Below are 20,997 nucleotides of genomic sequence, written 5' to 3' on the forward strand. Positions count from 1 at the left end.
GCAGTCCTCCAATGCTCCTCCTGCAGCAAAGGACCAATTTTGGATCATGGAGCAGGCCAGAGGCAAGGCTGTTCCAAGGTTCTCTGACTCCTCACTACTTCTCAATGTGGTGAGGAGGAGGAGGGAATTTTTTTTCCATCGGATGGGAGGAGGTGTCCTCCCGCCGCCACCAAGAAGGCCTGGCTGGAGGTGGCCAAGGAGGTCAGCAGCAGCAGCAATGTGTGCCGAACCTGGGTCCAGTGCAGGATGAGCTTTAATGACCTAACCAGGTCAGCCAAAGTGAGTATACTTACGCATTCTCCCACACTCCGTCTTCCACATCACCTCCACCACCACACAACTCCTTCTGCACTGCCACCACAACGCTCTCGCATCACTCCTCACATCCACTCAACCATCATCCTCACCTTGCCTGCACTTACTCACCGCCCCAGTTCCCATTCGAGCACTACCATGCAACCCAATCCTCATACAATCGCGTGGCTATGTCTCACACGCACCCTCCCATGCATCTCCCTCACGGTCACCCCCACCCACACCAATGCATGCAGCAGGTCACCCTGCAACCATCACTCAATCACGCCTCTGTATTTTGCCTTGATAGAAAAAGAGATGCCAGAATGCCCGGGAGAGGGCAAGGACCGGTGGGGGCCCGCCACATCAGGCGGTCTTAACAGATGCGGAGCAGCAGGCACTCAAAATAAGCCGGACGCTGGAGTGCCTGTCCGTGGCAGACGCCGAGACTGGGAGTGCGTAAATGGCTGGTGACAGAAATCTAACACTCAGCACTCATGATAGCGAATGATCTTAGCATCACTTGGCATCTGCAGTACCTCAACATCTGTCCACATGCTTAATATTGCTTTCGGTTCTCTTGCCGGACCAGCTGCGAGCGCATGACGCAGAGGGCGATTCCTCAGAAGACCTGCCGGCCTCTAAGGGTGCATCATCACATTTGAGCAAGCCATCCACCAGCACAGATAGACACACCTCGGCGAGTCCCCGTCCTCACTTAGTTGGGCTTGCACATGGTGAGTCACCACACACACGTGAGCATGAGCAGACCCTGGTGGCAGGGGCAGCCATGGAGAGTCCGAGTCAGTGGAAGCACTCTCCTCCAGACTCTGCTCAGCTGGACCCAGATGCTGAACCCTGGGGGCCAGCCATGGAAAGGAGAGTCATCGAGGGCCAGCAGCACATTGCCGAGGCACTGGAACAGTTGCCATGTGCACTCTCCACAATCGCGCAGAGGGTGGAGGAGTCCAACTCCTGCATGAGTGGAATGGTGGCACAGGTACAGGAGGGTATCTCCGAGATAGTGTCACAGGGACGTGAAAGCATCTCTGAGATGGTGTCGCGGGTAGGTGCGGGAATGTCTGCGATGGAGCAAAGGCTAGCCTCCATCGAGCTTCAAGCACGGCTCAACAATGAGTCCATTCAGGCCCTGACAACGGCCGTTTGGATTCAGGGTGAGCAACATTCTGCCGCCTTAATCAGGCTGACAGATACCTTACAACTGGCCTTCCAAAGTTTCACATAAGTCCTCCAAACTGTCGTCCAGCAGGGTGGAAGGAGTGATGTGGGCCTGGGCCAGGAGAGGGATGATGGTGAAAGGGGACATGGAGGTGGGGACGCTACTCAAAGTGCTCCCACATCTCACCCGTTGCCCCCCTCTCAACCAGTACCCGCAATGCTGCCCCCTCTCCAGGTGGCCGAATCTGCCTCTGCACAGGTGCAGGTGGAGCAGTCTTTGGAGGGGCCCTCATGGGCACCAAAACCCAGAGGGCGTCCGCGCAAAGCATCTCATCGGTCAGGGCATGGACAAGAGCAACCCGCCACTACCTCTGCTGAAGCCACAGGGGTAGCACCACATAGGGGTTCCCGTAAATGTAAGGTGAAGGTTTTGTGAGCACAAAGGGGATGCACAAGGGTGTAAGACAAAATGTCATGTTTTTGATTTACTTTTGTTTGTTTTGCAAAAAAACATAAAAATTGTTATCACCACGACTGCTACGTCTTTGCAAATCTTGTCTGGTTTGTGCAATATTGCCCTTTCCTGAGGATCACAATGAAGACCCACAACTGATGCCACCCATTGTGTCACTGCAGAGTGGGTGTAGGTGTATTTGCAGGGCTCTTTTGTGCAGACGACTGAGAGACGTCGGTGATGTCCCCGGTGGCACCCTGGAAGGATCCGGAGGAGAAGTTGTTGAGGGCAGTGGTGACTTTGACAGCAACGGGTAAGAAGATGGTGCTCGGGCCAGCCGGGAGCAGCTTGGCATCAAGGAGGCTGCAGATGTCCACGGCTACATGTCGAGTGACTCTGAACCTCCGTGTGCACTGCCACTCAGAGAGGTCCAGGAAGCTGAACCTCGGTCTGTAGACCCTGTGGCGAGGGTAGTACCTTCTGTGACGCATCTCTCTCTGCGGTTGCCCTCCCTCCTGCTGTGCCGGTGGATGTGTCACAGCACTGTGTTGTGGAGCTCCACGTGTCAGAGGTGGACGGCGTGGCCGGCGAGGCCGGTGATGCTGTTCATCCTCCGAGGAGGTCATGACTGCAGCTATGGCGGCCCCCATCCGGAAGATGTACGTTTGGGAGGGCTCGCAAGGAAGGTAAATGTGTCTGCACACTGGGGTTGAGGTTGCAAGTTTGTGTTTTTTGTGTTAGGAGGAGGGTGGTGCGGGCCAAACTTTGCCCAAAGTGACAGAGTGGCCTCCTGCAATGAGTGAGGGCCTCCACCCCCCACCTGTCAAATGGACCTTTGCAGCTGCCACAGGCTGGTGGCTGCAACACGTCCATTTCAACTGAGGGTGTTTCCCCCAGTACGGGAACCACTCTCAGTTTAGATGAAAACTCCCCCCCCCCTCCGAAAATATCCGACAAATCAGGTCTCCTAACAACCTGAAGTATCCAAAAAATTGATTTAAGTGGGATCCTGCCGGCTTTAATTGCCGGCGGGTTGAAGCCGGGCTCTGCACCCGCCCCGGGAGTCCCCAATCTTCGGAGCCCCCCTGCCACGAACGCACCCGCTGGGACATCGGAAAATTGAGCCCAAAGAGTCTGCAAAGGGATATTGACAGGTTAAGTGAGTGGGCAAGAAGCTGTCAGATGGAGTATAATGTGGGGAAATGTGAGATTATTCACTTTGGTAGGAAGAATAGAAAAACAGAATACTTTTTAAATGGTGAGAAACTATTAAATGTTGTTGTTCAGAGAGACTTGGGTGTCCTCGTACAAGAAGCATAAAAAGTTAGAATGCAGGTACAGCAAACAATTAGGAAGGCAAATGGCATGTTGGTCTTTATTGCAAGGGGGTTGGAGTACAAGAGTAAGCACGTCTTACTACAATTGTGCAAGGCTTTGGTGAGACCTCACCTGGAGTACTGCGTTCAGTTTTGGTCTCCTTATCTAAGGAAGGATATACTTACCTGAGAGGCAGTGCAACAAAGGTTCACTGGATTAATTCCTGGGATGAGAGGGTTGTCCTATAGGGAGACGTTGAGTAGAATGGGCCTATTCTCTTTGGAGTTTAGAAGAATGAGAGGTGATCTCATTGAAACATATAAGATTCTTAGAGAGCTTGACAGGGTAGATGCTGAGAGGTTGTTTCCCCTGGCTGGAGAGTCTAGAACTAGGGGGCATTGTCGCAGGATAAGGGGTCGACCATTTAAGACTGAGATGAGGAGGCATTTTTTCACTCAGAGGGTTGTGAATCTTTGGAATTCTCTATCCCAGAGGGCTGCGGACGCTGAGTCGTTGAGTATATTCAAGGCTGAGATAGATAAATTTTTTTGACTCTCGGGGAATCAAGTGAAATGGGGATCAAGCAGGAAAGTGGAGTTGAGGTTGAAGATCAGCCATGATCTGATTGAATGGCAGAGCAGGCTCGAGGTCATCAATCTGAAACGTTAACTCTGTTTCTTTCACCACAGATGCAGCCTGTCTTGCTGAGTATTTCCAGCATTTTCTGTTTTCACTAGATTGATTCCTGGGATAAAAGGGCTGTCCAATGTGGAGAGATTGAGTAGAATGGATGTATACTCTCTGGAGTTTAGAAGAATGAGAGGTGATCTCATTGAAACATGTAAGATTCTTAGAGGGCTTGACAGGGTCGCTCCTGAGAGGCTTTTTCCCCTGGCTGGAGAGTTTTTTAAAAATTCGTTCATGGGATGTGGACGTCGCTGGCTAGGCCAGCATTTATTGCCCATCCCTAATTGCCCTTGAGATGGTGGTGGTGAGCCGCCTTCTTGAACCGCTGCAGTCCGTGTGGTGAAGGTTCTCCCACAGTGCTGTTAGGAAGGGAGTTCCAGGATTTTGACCCAGCGACGATGAAGGAACGGCGATATATTTACAAGTCGGGATGGTGTGTGATTTGGAGGGGAACGTGCAAGAAGCATAAAAAGTTAGAATGCAGGTACAGCAAGCAATTAGGAAGGCAAATGGCATGTTGGTCTTTATTGCAAGAGGGTTGGGGTACAAGAGTAAGGAAGTCTAGAATGAGTCTAGAGCTAGGGGGCATAGTCTCAAGATAAGGAGTTGGCCATTTAGGACCGAGATGAGGAGGAATTTCTTCACTCAGAGTGTTGTGAATTTTTGGAATTCTCTATCCCAGATGGCTGTGGACGCTCAGTCATTATGTTCAAGGCTGAGAGCGATAGATTTTTGGACACTAAGGGAATCAAGGGATGTGGGGATGGGACAGGAAAGTGGAGCTAAGGTCGAAGATCAGCCATGATCTTATTGAATGGTGGAGCAGGCTCGAGGGGCCGTATCGCCTACTCCTGCTCCTATTTCGTATGTTCTTATGTTTTGGTTGGTCCTATAAAGGAGCTCAGCTACCTCCCTTTTTCAGTTCCAACAAAGGATCTCTACCCGAAACATTAGTCTATCTTTTCTCTTTCCAGATGATTGTGGAGCTATTTTATACTTCCAGCATTTTCCTATTTTTATTTTTGATACGTTATGTTTTTCATAAGGGAGAGAAAAATGCACGACAGCATTCATGGATGGCATAATAAGAAAGCTTTTGCAGATGAGCAGAAGGTGGGGGGAGGAGAGCCCCCTTTATCATGACCGCTATTGGTTGCTCCACTGTATAACACTGGATATGGTGGCAAGTATGGAAAATGGTTATAATTGACCCCACAAATTTTATCCTGGAGTTGGATCCTGAGAACTGATCAACACAGCTGAGTGCTTTGCGTCAGTCAGGATTCCCTATTTCAGCATATAACATGTTGGAACAGTCACTACATTTGACCATTGGCTGTTAGACAGCAACAGGAAACTACTGTTGAGTTTTGGTAGTTGAGCAACTTCTTGAACTATATATTTTTACCATATTGTAATTCCAGTTCTTGCATTCAATAAGATCATCACAACCATTACTTCCAATGCACAACTACATTGTCCAGGTCTCCACTCAACCCAATCCAAAATTCTTGAGGAAAGAGATTTATACTAGGTTAATCTACCGAAATATTGAACTTTGTCAACATATCCACGCCATCTATTCAGCAACATACCACAAATTATCCATAACTATTCAATCACCTCGGCCTAAATTTATTCCAAGGACCTTCAACATCACTTCCTGTCAGATATTCATCCAACTTCCTTTTAAAGGAATGCTGATTAACCCCGATGGAATCACATCAATCGCTGTGAGGAAATTCCTACAAATCACTAGCCTTGTATGAGGTTTGATTATCTTGAATGTACATCCTCCACTCTTGCAAAACACAACTGAAGTCAAAAACCTACATCCACAATATTCATTCCTTTCATCATAAAGAGTTGAATCAAGTGTCCTCTTTTGTCCATTGAACCCAATTTCAGTTTCTTTCATCTATCCTTATAACTTAGAGCTTCAAGTCCCAAAAGCCCCAAAGAGGCAATCAGGGTCTGATTTGCCTTCTTAGCAGCCTCACACTGACTGGAAACTTTTAGTAAATGATTGATGATCGCACCCAAATCTTTCCCCTTTTCACTTTTTTCCACTGTATATATGTACAAAGTCCTGGTTCCCATGACAATATACATTATCTTATGCCTCCACATTAAAATTCTTGGCCCATGTACATAATTTCTCCAAGTCTACTTTCTATCTCTTCTGTGTTGTGTACCTAATCACATAGCTCAGTATGATCAGCAAATTTAATATTATTGCTAGCAGCAATCGTTTCCATATTGTTTATGAACAATGTAAAGAAGAGGACCCATAACAGACCCCTCTGAAACTCTACTAGTGACATATTTTTGATGTACTAAGAAATTTCCCATGAGGTTGCCTAGGGTCAGTTGATGTATAAGTTGAGGTACCGTGATCTAATTGAATGGTGAAACCAGGCTCGAGGGGCTGAATGGCCTACTCCTGTTCCTACGTTCCTAAGTTTTTTTTTTACATACAAGATGGCGACAGAGTTGGGAGAGAGACTTCAAAATCTTATTTCACAGAGCCACCTAATAACCAATGCCTGGAACATCCCGACAGCTGGATCAGCAAAATTGGATGGGAAATGTTGACATAGAAATGTATAATGGTAAATTCTGACACTAAAGCATGACCAAAATCATGACAACAGGGAGTCAGGTTGCGGACAAGAAGTGTGCACCCTGTGCCAGATTATAATAATATATAAATTGCATAATTTTTAATGAAAGGAATGTGGTATCAAGATAAATTTCTGCTTCAAAAATCAGATAAATTAAGTCAGCTGGGCTAATTTATTAAAAAAGGTATCTTTATTACCTTGTACCAAACAATATCAAGATCTCGGTCTGCTGTTATGAAGTCTTCAATGTCTGGGCAGAAGAGCTCTTTGCTTTTAGTAATTTCAGCTTTCTCCAAATTTCTGATCATACTGTTGTAGCAAAGTCCTGATTCGTTCTCCGCCACAGTCAAGGACATTGTCACCTTCATGCAATATGTCGAGTTTCTGCAACAAGAGAAAAGCTTTACATTTATAATTTCATCTCAGGAATCTCAGTTACAATATTTAAAAAAAAGAAAAAGTATTGATTCTTGGTAAGATGCCATCTGGAAGTAAAAGGTGGCGTTGAGCAGAACATGACATTTTAATGTAGCTTCAAATCAAGTGCAAAACCTTGAATTTGGCAATTTTCTACATCATTAATACTTTAATGGAAATAACTTTCTATTATGCTTCTGTTTAGCTTGTTCACAATGAAGAAGCTGTTGTGTTCTCCAGTACACTAACCAGTTTGTATTGTGGTAGTAAGACCCAAAAAAATTCAAAACTAAAATATCAGAGATGTCTAATTTACTTCCTGGCATACAGGTTTACATCAACCGTCTAAAATATGCAAGAGCTGTATCATTTATAAGTGCATACCATGGCCATTAAGGACTAAGATTGTTATTGCGGTGTCAGCTGTGACTCAATGGTAGTACTCTCACCTCTGATCAGAAGGTTGCAAGTTCAAGTCCTACTCCAGGACTTGAGCATGTAATCTCAGCTGACACTGCAGTGCAGTACTGAGGAAGTGCCGTACTGCCGTCTTTCAGATGAGATGTTAAACCGTGCCCCTGTCTGCCCTTTCAGGTGAATGTAAAAGATCCCATGGCACTATTTAGAAGAAGAGCAGGGCAGTTCCCCCTGGTGTCCTGGCCAAAATTCATCCCTCAGCCAACATCACTAAAACAGATTATCCGGCCATTATCACATTGTGGGACCTTGCTGCACGCAAATTGGCTGCTGTGTTCCTACATTACAACAGTGATTACATTTCAAAAGTATTTCATTGGTTGTGAAGTGCTTTGGGATGTCCTGAGGTTGTGACAGGTGCTATATAAATGCAAGCCTTTCTTTCTTTATGAGAATTTCTTTATAACTGTAGGTTGGAAGTGGTCGAGTATCTTGGTCCATTCAAAGTTAAATGAAGTGATTATAAGCTTGAAAAGGAAAAAGATTAAACATGACTCATTATCAATAAACATAAACCAACAAAGCAAATCTTCAATTATTCTAAAAATATTTTAAGAAACTGTAGCTCCTTTAAAATTGTGGATTAGATGTGCTCAGATCAGTATGATCACCAATGTCCGGAACTGCATGTTTCACCCCTGAAAACTCAGATAGTTAAAAGAAGTGAGTACCTGAGCCGTACAGACCAGGAAAGTCCCAGCTTTAATCCCAGTCTATGATGAGTTAGCCAGGGCAATGTTGAGGATATAATGATGGGACTCGGCACACCTTGGTTAGAAAGGGGGAAATCAACAAGAGTTTCTGCTTCTGACTGCTTTCCAGCAACCCCGCTTGGACATGCACATGTATACATGTTAGGTCTGGACTGCTTCACAGCCAATGAAGATCTTTTGAACCGTAGTCACTGTTGTAATGTAAGAATCTTGTAATTGAACAGGCTCAGACAAGAAGAAGGTTCATATGGGTGAGGTACTGGAGGATGAATTGTGTCCATACAACTGTAGCCTGGCAAGGAGTCAGTGCATTCAGGAGAAGGGGAGAGGAGACAATTGGCAGAAAGAGGAAGAGGGGGGGGTGGTAAAACTACAAATAGTTCTGGCTTGCTGAAGCACACTTTGTCCTTCAGGGACACCTATTCCGAGTGATTTATCACTTTGATACCAGCTTTAGAAAGTTTTTGAGTTTATTTTTGTTTGTGAATGATCACATTAGTCATTGCAACCATACATAACTTTCTGACAGTGACTGGATGTGAGGCAAAGGAATTTTCCAGGTATTTCTCACAAGTGAAATTTCAAAATGCTTTTGATTTTTATTCAAAAATATAAATAGGTTGTGTGAAACCGAGTAAAACCAGTTTCTTTTTGCAATTGCACCTAAACCAAAACTATTACAATGATTATTTACACAACCCATCCACCATAATTAGCAAGGTCACATTGTCTTTTTAATACTTTAAGAGCTCAATTACTTATTCATATTGTTTTCTCCATTCAAGAAATAAAAAGGTATCTCCAGAGTATACTGTAAATGAAAAAAATGGACTAATAACCAATTGGTAAATTCTTCATTTGGCACTTTGTCTTTTTGAGAAATACATAATACAAACTGATCTCCTGTGCCATTGCTCACAGGTGACTTGGAATCTGGACTAGAGTTGTAACGTTTAGCTGCTAAACTGGCCTCTTCTCTTAAAGGCTACTGCTCAGCTACGTCCTCTGGTGAAGTGTCTTAAAAAGGTCTGGAGTTAACTGGTCCCTTTCTCTTTTTGTACACTTTTATTTTTTAAAAGCATGATGTAGAAATTTGAATGTGTGACACTAGATGTACGATAGATATTCTGAAAACATTTCACATTCACAATGTATTATCATTGAAAAGCAACTTATTTAAAATTAGTTACATTCCAATGTTGCTTTCGAAAGCCAACATGGGCAGCAGTTGTCTAAATATATTTGTAAGGGCCAAAATTCAGAGACTAGCACTATACCATAACGGCAATAAATATGTTGGACCAGATTTTGCTGGAGCAGGGCATCTCGCCGTGTGCTCTATTTGTTAGATCTACAATTGCACATTTAGGTTTCAAAAATCTTTGCCCGCAAAGTTGCTGGAAGTGTGAGCTGATAACGGGGCAACAGGGGGATCTGGGACCTTGGTGAATGATGGGACAGTGTGTCTCCTTAACCAATGAGATTAAAGGATTGAGAGATAAACAGAAGAAGGACTGAGAAGGAGGGTAAATTAGAGTGGGTGAATTCAATGTCAAATCAGGTACAGAAAGAAAAATAAAGAGAGGGAACAAAATATTGGATTAAGAGAGAAAGAAAAAAGTGACAGAAAGGAAAAGTAAGAATTTTAAAAAAAATCTGACATTTTTAAAATCTCCAACAATTCACAACCTGAAGGAATGAGACTCCACACTTTGGTTACTTTTTGGGCAAGAGAGGTTGATTGGCAGTCATTAACAATTACGATGTTGTTAAAAGGGTACTTACACTGATAATTACTAGACTTAACTTTCTGTGGCGAGTATAATGGGCAATTAATGTGCAAATGTAACAACTTCATGAAAATCATGGGGAGGTTAAGGACGAAATGCCGTTTTCGTGAAGATAACGAGGGAGAAAAAAAACATTCTCAGATCGTTGCAATGGAGGGATGAATAGTCTCTAACGAAGCTGTTAACTTGTGGCGACTCACAACTCACGGAGTATCTGTTCCTCGCTGCAAGTTGCTGGCCGATTTGTGCATTAATAACGGTGTGTGTCGTTCAGATGCCATTATTTTTTCAACAAAATATGGCCCAACCTGATGTGTGTTGACAACTCCAATAATAAAGAATGCAGTTTTACAAGCTGTCTCTAATTTATTGAAATTCTACATATCTACAAAGAAGTGATATTACAGTCTTGTTTAAACACAATATGAAATAAGACTTTTTCCTCTGTGAAATAAAATAATCATTTTGCATTGAAAAGAAAATACTAATCAGGGAATTTTTTTTTAAGAAGAATTATGGATTAATTATTCTTCCTGTCAAAACATTCTTTCGAATAATTAATACAGAGGAAAATAGATTAGATCTTTAACTCAAACCAGCAAGATGGATAATTATTACAGTAAGATTTTAACAGTTCTGTGCCTGAGGAACAAATGGGGAACAGCAGTCTACAGTTAAAAGGCACCTCTCTAACAATGGAGATACTGAGAGTGAGAAAGAACCAGTTACTCGAGCAAATCAGGTCATTTACTGTCTAGATATTGCGTGGAATTTTAACACTAACAGTGCAGTTATATTTTAGCTTTGTAGCAAAGAAAGATTAGCAATGGAACTGGAGATGAACCAGAGCCAGGTTGGCATTTTGTGAAAGATGTGAGAACGTCTGGACAAAATAGCTGAACATCATTTCAGCTTTGCACCACTTTAGTATAACTGCACCCAATGCAATGCCCACTTTTTAAATTGTCTTTAATTTTTTGATGTTAGAAAAGGACTGACTACTCTATTGGCTATTTGCTACCATTAGATAGGTAGTCAGACACCAGTGACTGGGTGCCTAAGTATGCCTCTGCAAAGCTGTGTCTTCCCCCTGACCAGGGTGTGCTACAACCCAGGCAGCATAACTCAATGCAATCTGCTCACACCAGATATCGATGTCAAACATTATCTGTGGTGCAACTGCAGCATAAGGAATGGAAGGTTAAAAAAAGAGGCTTCTTATTCTTTCGAGAGTTTACATTCTTTTCACTGCTTAAAGTGATTTGGTGTGGTACACTGTTCAAACTTTACCCTATTTACACTACCGACCTGAAGTCAGCTTCTAGGGTAGATTTTAATTGGTGTTCTCCAGGTGCAAGGCAGAGGAAAATGGAACAGTTACTAGTGATGTCAGGTGTGGGCCTCCATTGTGCTGCATCTCTTTCCTCCAAAAAGCTGTTGAGGCTGGGGGTCAAATGAAAATTTCAAATCAGATTGAAAGATTTTTGTTAGGTAAGGGTATTAAGGGATATGGAACAGATACAGGTCAGCTATGATTCAACTGAATGGCGTAACAGGCTCGAGGGGCTGAATGGCCTGCTCCTGTTGCTATGTTCCAACAGCGTAACTGGGCGTTCACTTGTAGTAGGCTCACACCCACATTTGCATTTAAGTGAAGTGCGAGGGGTTGTTCCCGAATGCCCACCTCAAGCCTCTTCTACATCTACTCATGATGTGGAGATGCCGGTGATGGACTGGGGTGGACAAATGTAAGGAATCTTACAACACCAGGTTATAGTCCAACAAATTTATTTTAAAATCACAAGCTTTCGGAGATTATCTCCTTCGTCAGATGAATGAATGAAAAGGTTCTCAAATCGCATATCTTATACTATGTTGGGACAGCATCACACCAATCAAAAGGTGTCGTTGTTATTCAAACAGGCCAGTCACGGAGAACAGCATGTCCCAGTACACTAGATATACATTGTGTCTATTACACAGGCAGGCAGAAAGAAACTCAAAATGGCAGAGAGAGAGAGAGAGAATTTTAAAAAACATATAAATTTTTTCCCCCTTTTTGCTGGTGGGGTTACGTGTAGCGTGACATGAACCCAAGATCCCGGTTGAGGCCGTCCTCATGGGTGCGGAACTTGGCTATCAACTTCTGCTCGACGATTTTGCGTTGTCGTGTGTCTCGAAGGCCGCCTTGGAGAACGCTTACCCGAATAACAACGACACCTTTTGATTGGTGTGATGCTGTCCCAACATAGTATAAGATATGCGATTTGAGAACCTTTTCATTCATTCATCTGACGAAGGAGATAATCTCCGAAAGCTTGTGATTTTAAAATAAATTTGTTGGACTATAACCTGGTGTTGTAAGATTCCTTACATACATCTACTCAGTCAGTGCCCATTGGAGGGGTCCCTGTCAAAAGCTGGCGCAAGGGCTGGCTCCAAGACCCGCACAGACTGAAAGGTCCACCAAGGTCCCAGGCCGAAGTAGTAAAACAGCCTGCGGGACCAATTATGCAGCAGCTGATACTCTGATTCCCTGGAACTAGGTCCATCCAGGCTGGTGCCAGGAGTGTTTCAGGACAGGACAATATGTGTGTGCTTGTCTGGTGTGGCAGGCACCAGCACCTCAAGCACGCTGCACATGTACGGCATCCACAGGATGCCCATAAGGAAAAAATTGACCCTTTTGTGTTCTGATCAAGAGTGGTCGTCATTTACGCAACAAGTACAGGGAGCTGGTTCTGCCGGGTGGTTTTGTTGTGCGCAATAGTAACCACACTTTTACATCATGGCATGAATTCATGTCACGACATAAAAAAGGTTGATGTCAAACATTTGTGATTAATGGGGTAGATTTAGTGGTCTGACTCCAAGGAGCTATTTACACTGTCTCTTTTGCAGACTAAGGGAAGCCATCTCCATGCTTTCTGAATAGAATCATTAATCAGGTGCCATTTTCATGATAAAAAGTGGACTGGTAGAACAATAATACTGCTCTCAAGTGAGTATGTTCATGATGACGGAAACAGTCTTTTTCCAAAGTATATCCAGCATCTGACTAAGGGACTGCTCAGAGATGCCATTCGCGTAAGGAGCATCTAATCCCAGTTAAACAAGACTAATATATTCCAATGAATATGATATGACAACTTAATTAGACAGAGATAGCTGTAAAACTGTTGGCAACTTTTCAACAGTTGTTGATTGTGTTCGAGAAATTGGCACCCCTGAAAACCAATTAACAGTTTTGATCAGCTGATCAAAGAATCATAGAATCATAGATTGGTTACAGCAAGGAAGGAGGCCATTCAGCCCACTGAGTCCATGCTGGCTCTCTGCAAGAGCAATCCAGCTAGTTCCACTCACCCGCCCTTTCCCCGTAGCCTTGCAATTTTTTTCTCTTCAAGTATTTATCCAATTCCCTTTAGAAAGCCATGATTGAATCTGCCTCTACCATCCCCTCAGGCAGTGCATTCCAGATCACAACCACTCATAGTGTAAAAAAGTTTTTTCTCATGTCGCCTTTGGTTCTTTGCCAATCACCTTACATCTGTATCCTCTGGTTGTTGACCCTTCAGCCAATGGGAACAGTTTCTCTCTATCTACTCTGTCTAGACCCTTCATGATTTTGAATAGCCTATTATGCGGCACATTATCAAACGCCTTTGGGAAGTCCATATACACCACATCAACCGCCCTCTTCATCCATCTCTGTTACCTCACCAAAATACTCAATCAAGTTGGTTAAACGTGATTTGCCTTTAATAAATCCATGCTGGCTTTCCTTAATTAATCCACACTTGTCCAAGTAACTGTTAATTTTGTCCCGGATTATCGTTTCTACCAACTGACTGGCCTGTAGTTGCTGGGTTTATCCTTACACCCTTTTTTGAACAAGGTGTAATATTTGCAATTCTTCAGTCCTCTGGCATCACCCCCGTATCTAAGGATGATTGGAAGATTATGGCCAGTACCTCCGCAATATCCACTCTTACTTCCCTCAGCAACCTAGGATGCATCCTATCGGAACTGGGTGACTTATCTACTTTAAGTACAGCTAGCCTTTCTAGTACCTCCTCTTTATCAATTTTTAACCCATCCAGTATTTCAACTTCCTCTTCACTTACTGTGGTTTTGGCAGCATCTTCTTCCTTGGTTAAGACAGATGCAAAGTATTCAATTGGCACCTCAGCCATGCCCTCTGCCTCTATGAGTAGATTTCAATTTTATCATAGTGTCTCCTATATATATTATAGAATATCACACCGTGTGTTACAGGGAGTAGTGTCCCCTATATATATTATAGAATATCACACCGTGTGTTACAGGGAATAGAGTCTCCTGTATATATTATGGAATATCACACCGTGTGTTACAGGGAGTAGTGTCTCCTATATATATTATGGAATATCACACCGTGTGTTACAGGGAATAGTGTCTCCTGTATATATTATGGAATATCACACCGTGTGTTACAGGGAATAGAGTCTCCTGTATATATTATGGAATATCACACCGTGTGTTACAGGGAATAGTGTCTCCTGTATATATTATGGAATATCACACCGTGTGTTACAGGGAATAGAGTCTCCTGTATATATTATAGAATATCACACCGTGTGTTACAGGGAATAGTGTCTCCTATATATATTATGGAATATCACACCGTGTGTTACAGGGAATAGTGTCTCCTATGTATATTATAGAATATCACACCGTGTGTTACAGGGAATAGTGTCCCCTATATATACTATAGAATATCACACCGTGTGTTACAGGGAATAGAGTCTCCTGTATATATTATAGAATATCACACCGTGTGTTACAGGGAATGAAGTCTCCTATATATATTACAGAATATCACACCATGTGTTACAGGGAATAGAATCCCCTATATATATTATAGAATATCACACCGTGTGTTATAGGGAATGAAGTCTCCTATATATATTACAGAATATCACACCATGTGTTACAGGGAATAGAATCCCCTATATATATTATAGAATATCACACCGTGTGTTATAGGGAATAGAGTCCCCTATATATATTACAGAATATCACACCGTGTGTTATAGGGAATAGAGTCCCCTATATATATTATAGAATATCACACCGTGTGTTACAGGGAATAGTGTCCCCTATATATATTATCATATCATAGAAGTTACAACATGGAAACAGGCCCTTCAGCCCAACATGTCCATGTCGCCCAGTTTATACCACTAAGCTAGTCCCAATTTCCTGCACTTGGCCCATATCCCTCTATACCCATCTTACCCATGTAACTGTCCAAATGCTTTTTAAAAGACAAAATTGTACCCGCCTCTACTACTGCCTCTGGCAGCTTGTTCCAGACACTCACCACCCTTTGAGTGAAAAAATTGCCCCTCTGGACCCTTTTGTATCTCTCCCCTCTCACCTTAAATCTATGCCCCCTCGTTATAGACTCCCCTACCTTTGGGAAAAGATTTTGACTATCGACCTTATCTATGCCCCTCATTATTTTATAGACTTCTATAAGATCACCCCTTAACCTCCTACTCTCCAGGGAAAAAAGTCCCAGTCTGTCTAACCTCTCCCTATAAGTCAAACCATCAAGTCCCGGTAGCATCCTAGTAAATCTTTTCTGCACTCTTTCTAGTTTAATAATATCCTTTCTATAATAGGGTGACCAGAACTGTACACAGTATTCCAAGTGTGGCCTCACCAATGCCCTGTACAACTTCAACAAGACATCCCAACTCCTGCATTCAATGTTCTGACCAATGAAACCAAGCATGCCGAATGCCTTCTTCACCACCCTATCCACCTGTGACTCCACTTTCAAGGAGCTATGAACCTGTACTCCTAGATCTCTTTGTTCTATAACTCTCCCCAACGCCCTACCATTAACAGAGTAGGTCCTGGCTCGATTCGATCTACCAAAATGCATCACCTCACATTTATCTAAATTAAACTCCATCTGCCATTCATCGGCCCACTGGCCCAATTTATCAAGATCCCGTTGCAATCCTAGATAACCTTCTTCACTGTCCACAATGCCACCAATCTTGGTGTCATCTGCAATCCCTAATTGGTCCCAACCCTCCTCTTACTACCCGTTTACTGTTTACATATCGATAGAAGACTTTTGGATTCCCTTTTATGTTAGCCACAGTCTATTCTCATACTCTCCCTTTGCCCCTCCTATTTTCTTTTTCGCCTCCCCTCTGAACTTTCTATATTCAGCCTGGTTCTGACTTGTGTTATCAACCTGATATCTGTCATACGCCCCTTTTTTTCTGCTTCATCTTACTCTCTATCTCTTTTGTCATCCAGGGAACTCTGGTTTTAATTGCCCTGCCTTTTTGCCTCATGGGAATGTGCCTAGACTGTACCCAAACCATCGCCTCTTTAAAGGCCACCCATCATTCAATTACAATATTGCCTGCCAATCTTTGATTCCAATTTACCCGGGCCAGATCTGTTCTCATCCCATTGAAATTTGCCCTCCTCCAATTGAGTATTTTTACTTTAGAGTGGTCCTTGTCCTTTTCCATTGCTATTCTAAACTTTATGATACTATGATCGCTGTTCCCTAAATGCTGCCCCACTGACACTTGCTCCACTTGGCCCACTTCATTTCCCAGAACCAGATCCAGCAATGCCAATTTTACTAAGCTGAGAAGTGATTTAGCAAAAGTGGACTGGAAACAGCTACTTGAAGGTAAATCAGTGTCAGAGCAGTGGGAGGCATTCAAGGGGGAGACTCAAGGGGTTCAGAGTAAACATGTTCCCACAAAGAAAAAGGGTGGGACTGCCAAATCTAGGGCCCCTGGATGACAAAGAGCAAACAGGGTAAGATAAGGCAATAAAGGGAAGCTTATGTCAGACTCCAAGAGCTCAGTACTGCAGAAAGCCTAGAGGAGTATAGAATGTGCTGGGGTGAAATTAAAAAGGAAATTAGGAAAGCGAAGAGAGGGCATGAAAAAATATTGGCAAGTAAAATTAAGGAAAACACAAAAATGTTTTATAAATACATAAAGAGCAAGAGGATAACTAAGGAAAGAATAGAGCCAATTAGAGACCAAAAAGGTAACCTATGTGTGGAGGCGGAAGATGTGGGTATGGTTCTTAATGAATACTTTGCGTCTGTCTTCACAAAAGAGGAGGATGATGCAAAGATTGTAGTTAAGGAGGAGGAGTGTGAAATATTGGTGGGATAAACATTGTGAGAGAGCAAGTATTAAGGGGTTTAGCATCTTTGAAAGTAGATAAATCACCAGACCTGGATGAAATGTATCCCAGGCTGTTAAGAGAAGCAAGGGAGGAAATAGCAGAGGCTCTGACCATCATTTTCCAATCCTCCCTGGCACCGTTGTACTGTTGTTTAAAAAGGTAGAAAGGGATAGACTGAGTAATTATAGGCCAATCAGTCTAACCTCGGTTGTGGGCAATTATTACTGGAATCGATTCCGAGGGACAGCATAAATCGTTATTTAGAAAGGCACGGGTCAATCAAGGACAATCAGCATGGATTTGTTAAGGGAAGGTCTTGTCTGACAAACTTGATTGAATTTTTTGAGCAGGTAACAAGGACGGTCAATGAGGGTAGTGCATTTGATGTAGTCTACGTGGATTTTAGCAAGGATTTTGACAGGTCCCACAAGGCAGACTGGTCAAAAAAGTAAAAGCCCATAGGATCCAAGGGAAAGTGGCTAGTTGGATCCAAATTTGCCTCAGCGGCAGAAAGCAAAGGGTAATGGTTGATGGGTGTTTTTTCGACTGGAAGGCTGTTTCCAGTGGAGTCCCATAAGGCTCAGTATTAGGTCCTTTGCTTTTTGTGGTGTATATTGATAATTTGGACTTGAATGTGGGGGGCTTGATCAAGAAGTTTGCAGATGATACAAAAATTGGCTGTGAGGAGGAAAGCTGTAGACTGCAGGAAGGTATCAATGGACTGGTCAGGTGGGCATAAGTGTGGCAAATGGAATTCAATCCAGAGAAGTGTGAGGTAATGCATTTGGGACGGACAAACAAGGCAAGGGAGTATACAATAAATGGGAGGTTACTGAGAGGTGTAGAGGAACCTTGGAGTGCATGTCCACAGAACCCTAAAGGTAGCAGGACAGGTAGATAAGGTGGTGAAAAAAACATATGGGATACTTTCCTTTATTAACTGAGGCATAGAATATAAGAGCAGGGAGATTATGCTAGAACTGTATAAAACATTAGTTAGGCTACAGCTTGAGTACTGCGTACAGTTCTGGTCACCACATTACAGGAAAGATGTGATTGCACTAGCGAGGGTACAGAGGAGATTTCCGAGGATGTTGCCAGGGCTGGAGAATTTTAGCTATGAGGAAAGCTTAGATAGGCCGGGGTTGTTTTCTTTGGAACAAAGGAGGCTGAGGGGAGATTTAATTGAGGTATATATAATTATGACAGGACTAGATAGAGTGGATTGGAAGGACCTATTTCCCTTAGCAGAGGGGTCAGTGACCAGTAGGCATAGATTTAAAGTAATTAGTAGAAGGATTAGAGGGGAACTGAGGAGAAATTTTTTAACCCAAAGGGTTGTAGGGGTCAGGAACTCACTGCCTGAAAGGGCGGTAGAAGCAGAAACCCTTAATTCATTTAAAAAGTACTTGGATGTGCACTTGAAGTGCCGCAACCTACAGGGCTACGGACCAAATGCTGGAAAGTGGGATGAAGCTGGATAGCTCTTTTTTGGCTAGCACGGACACGATGGGCTGAATGGCCTCCTTTTGTGCCATAACTTTCTATGATTCTATGAATGCCTCCTTCCTCATTGGGCTGGAAATGTACTGGTCAAGAAAGTTCTCCTGAACGCACTTCAAAAATTTCTCCCCTTCTTTGCCCCTTACACTATTACTATCCCAGTCCATGTTAGGGTAGTTGAAACCCCCCATTATCACTACTCCATGATTCTTGCACATCTCTGTTATTTCCCTGCAAATTTGCTCCTCCATATCCTTCCCACTAGTTGGTGGCCTACAGAATACACCCAGTAGTGTAATGGTGCTTTTTTGTTTCTTAACTCTAACCAAATAGATTCTATCCTTGACCCCTCAAGGATATCCTCTCTCTCCAGCACTGCAATATTCTCCTTAATCAATATTGATGATACAAATTTATGTTAAGTTATGTTAAGTGTTATCCAGGAGAATTGCTAATTTTCTCTCTGCTAATTTTTGCAATAAAGTGGGATAATATTGATAGAAAGTGGTAATGGACTATTCAACCCTCATTACCAATGATCTGAGAATGTTTTTTTTCCCTTGTTAGGCTTATTAATGAGGAACTAATGCTAAATTTCCACAGCTGCACAGTTAAATCAAGAATTATTTTACTCCAGATCTGAGGTCAGAACTGGGATCAGTTTAACAAAGGCACGGATTTCAATATAACATCACAGCACATAAATAGGTGAATAGTACAGAAGACTATTCTGTTGATTCAAACTACAGGAGAAGAAGGGGAACAGAGAGAAAAGACTGATGTGGGCAACAATGAAAGTAATGCAGGGTTTAAAAAAACGATCATTCATGAAGTATAAAGCTACATGTAGTATTGTGGATTGGGGTGAATATAAAAACAAGATAAAGAAGGCTAAGAAACTGGTCAGGAGAGTTAAAATGGAAAATAGCGTTAACATAGCAAGATCCCAAAGGTGATATGATATCAAGTGATCAGGGATAGCAAATATACTAAATTGATTAATCTTTTCTATGTCCACAGATGAGGCCTTGGGGAGTTTCCCCAGAACAGAGGTGGAATTTCTGGGGGAGAGGGAGCAGTCAGAGGAAGTACCAAAAGAAATAGAAGTTTCAGACGAGGTGATCACTGATAGGCCGAGGAAATTAAAGGAAGACGACGCAAGAGGCCCAGATGAACTTCATGCAAGATTGTTGAATGAAGTGCATAGTGAAATCAGTCCTGTCCTTCCCACTATCGTTAGGGAATTATTCGAAATATAAGGAATGCTTGAAGGTTGCTAGCACAACACCAACCTTAAAAAGGAAGCATAGGGACAACACAGAGAACATCATCTGTTGTGTGTAAAATGTTGAAAGGAGATGATGAAACACTTAGATAGATATGGGATGGTAAGAGAGAGGCAGGATGGATTTACAGGAGTTAGGTCTTGCCCGCCAAATTTATTTGGAGTTCTTTGAGGAAATGATGGACTTAGTTGACAACGGAAATTCTATGACTACAATAAATATAGATTTCAGAAAGACTTTTGATACTGTGCCACATAAGCAATTGGTCCATGAGGTAGGAGGGTGAACAATAAGATAAGCTTCTGAGGTGAATTAAAATGGGTTAAGCCAGAGAAAACAAAGGATGGTGGTGAATGGAACTACATTGAGATGGCAAGCGGTCACTAATACTGGGGCCTTTGCTGTTTACCGTGTGTATAAACGATTTGGAGCTGGGGTGGGAAACAATTCTAAGTTTGCCGGTGATACTTGGGCGGGGAAGTTCCAAACAATAGGAAAGAAGCAAACCAATTTACAAAGGGATCCGAGTATAATGGGAAGGTGGGCTGATGAGTGGAAACTGCCATTTAATGCGGACAAGTGCAAGGTAAAAAGACTAGGGAAGTGGGCCAGGGAGGAGTTTGGAGGAGGGGGGTGCTGAGGAAGAGATCGAAGGGCTGAGGAAGAGATCAGGGGGCTGAGGAAGAGGATCGGAGGTCACTGGAGGTCAGGTGAAGAGTTGGAGTTAGGTGGGGGTCCAACATGCGGTGGGGGGATCCCCCATCTGGGGGTTCGGCCGACCGTGGGTGTCCTGTCGGCCAGGTGAGCTTGTTGGACCTGGCCGAAGCAATCCTGCTCCTCCGAGCTCACAACTGTAGGAATATAAACTAAATAGCTACAGGCAACAGAACACAAAATAAAAGTGAATTATGGATATATTGGTGGATAGCTCAATGAAACCAACAGCACAGTGTGCAGCAGAGGTAAAGAAAGCTAACACATTCATCGTACGTAAAGCCTGAGGGATGGAACACAAATCCCAGGAGGTGCTGATGC

At 43.1% G+C, this 20,997-nt stretch overlaps 1 protein-coding gene across 1 annotated transcript in view; it reads right to left on the bottom strand.

Moving 5' to 3' along the window:
• Positions 1-20,997, bottom strand: part of LOC137332823 (X-linked interleukin-1 receptor accessory protein-like 2) — a 248,240-nt gene that overhangs the window by 126,086 nt on the left and 101,157 nt on the right. Inside the window, exon 3 of the mRNA XM_067996754.1 lies at positions 6,753-6,939. Coding sequence (XP_067852855.1) covers positions 6,753-6,939 — 187 coding nt within the window. The remainder of the gene's footprint in view (positions 1-6,752; positions 6,940-20,997) is intronic.

This window comes from Heptranchias perlo, chromosome 15 (assembly GCF_035084215.1).
Source record: "Heptranchias perlo isolate sHepPer1 chromosome 15, sHepPer1.hap1, whole genome shotgun sequence".
NCBI classification, from domain to species: Eukaryota; Metazoa; Chordata; class Chondrichthyes; order Hexanchiformes; family Hexanchidae; genus Heptranchias; species Heptranchias perlo.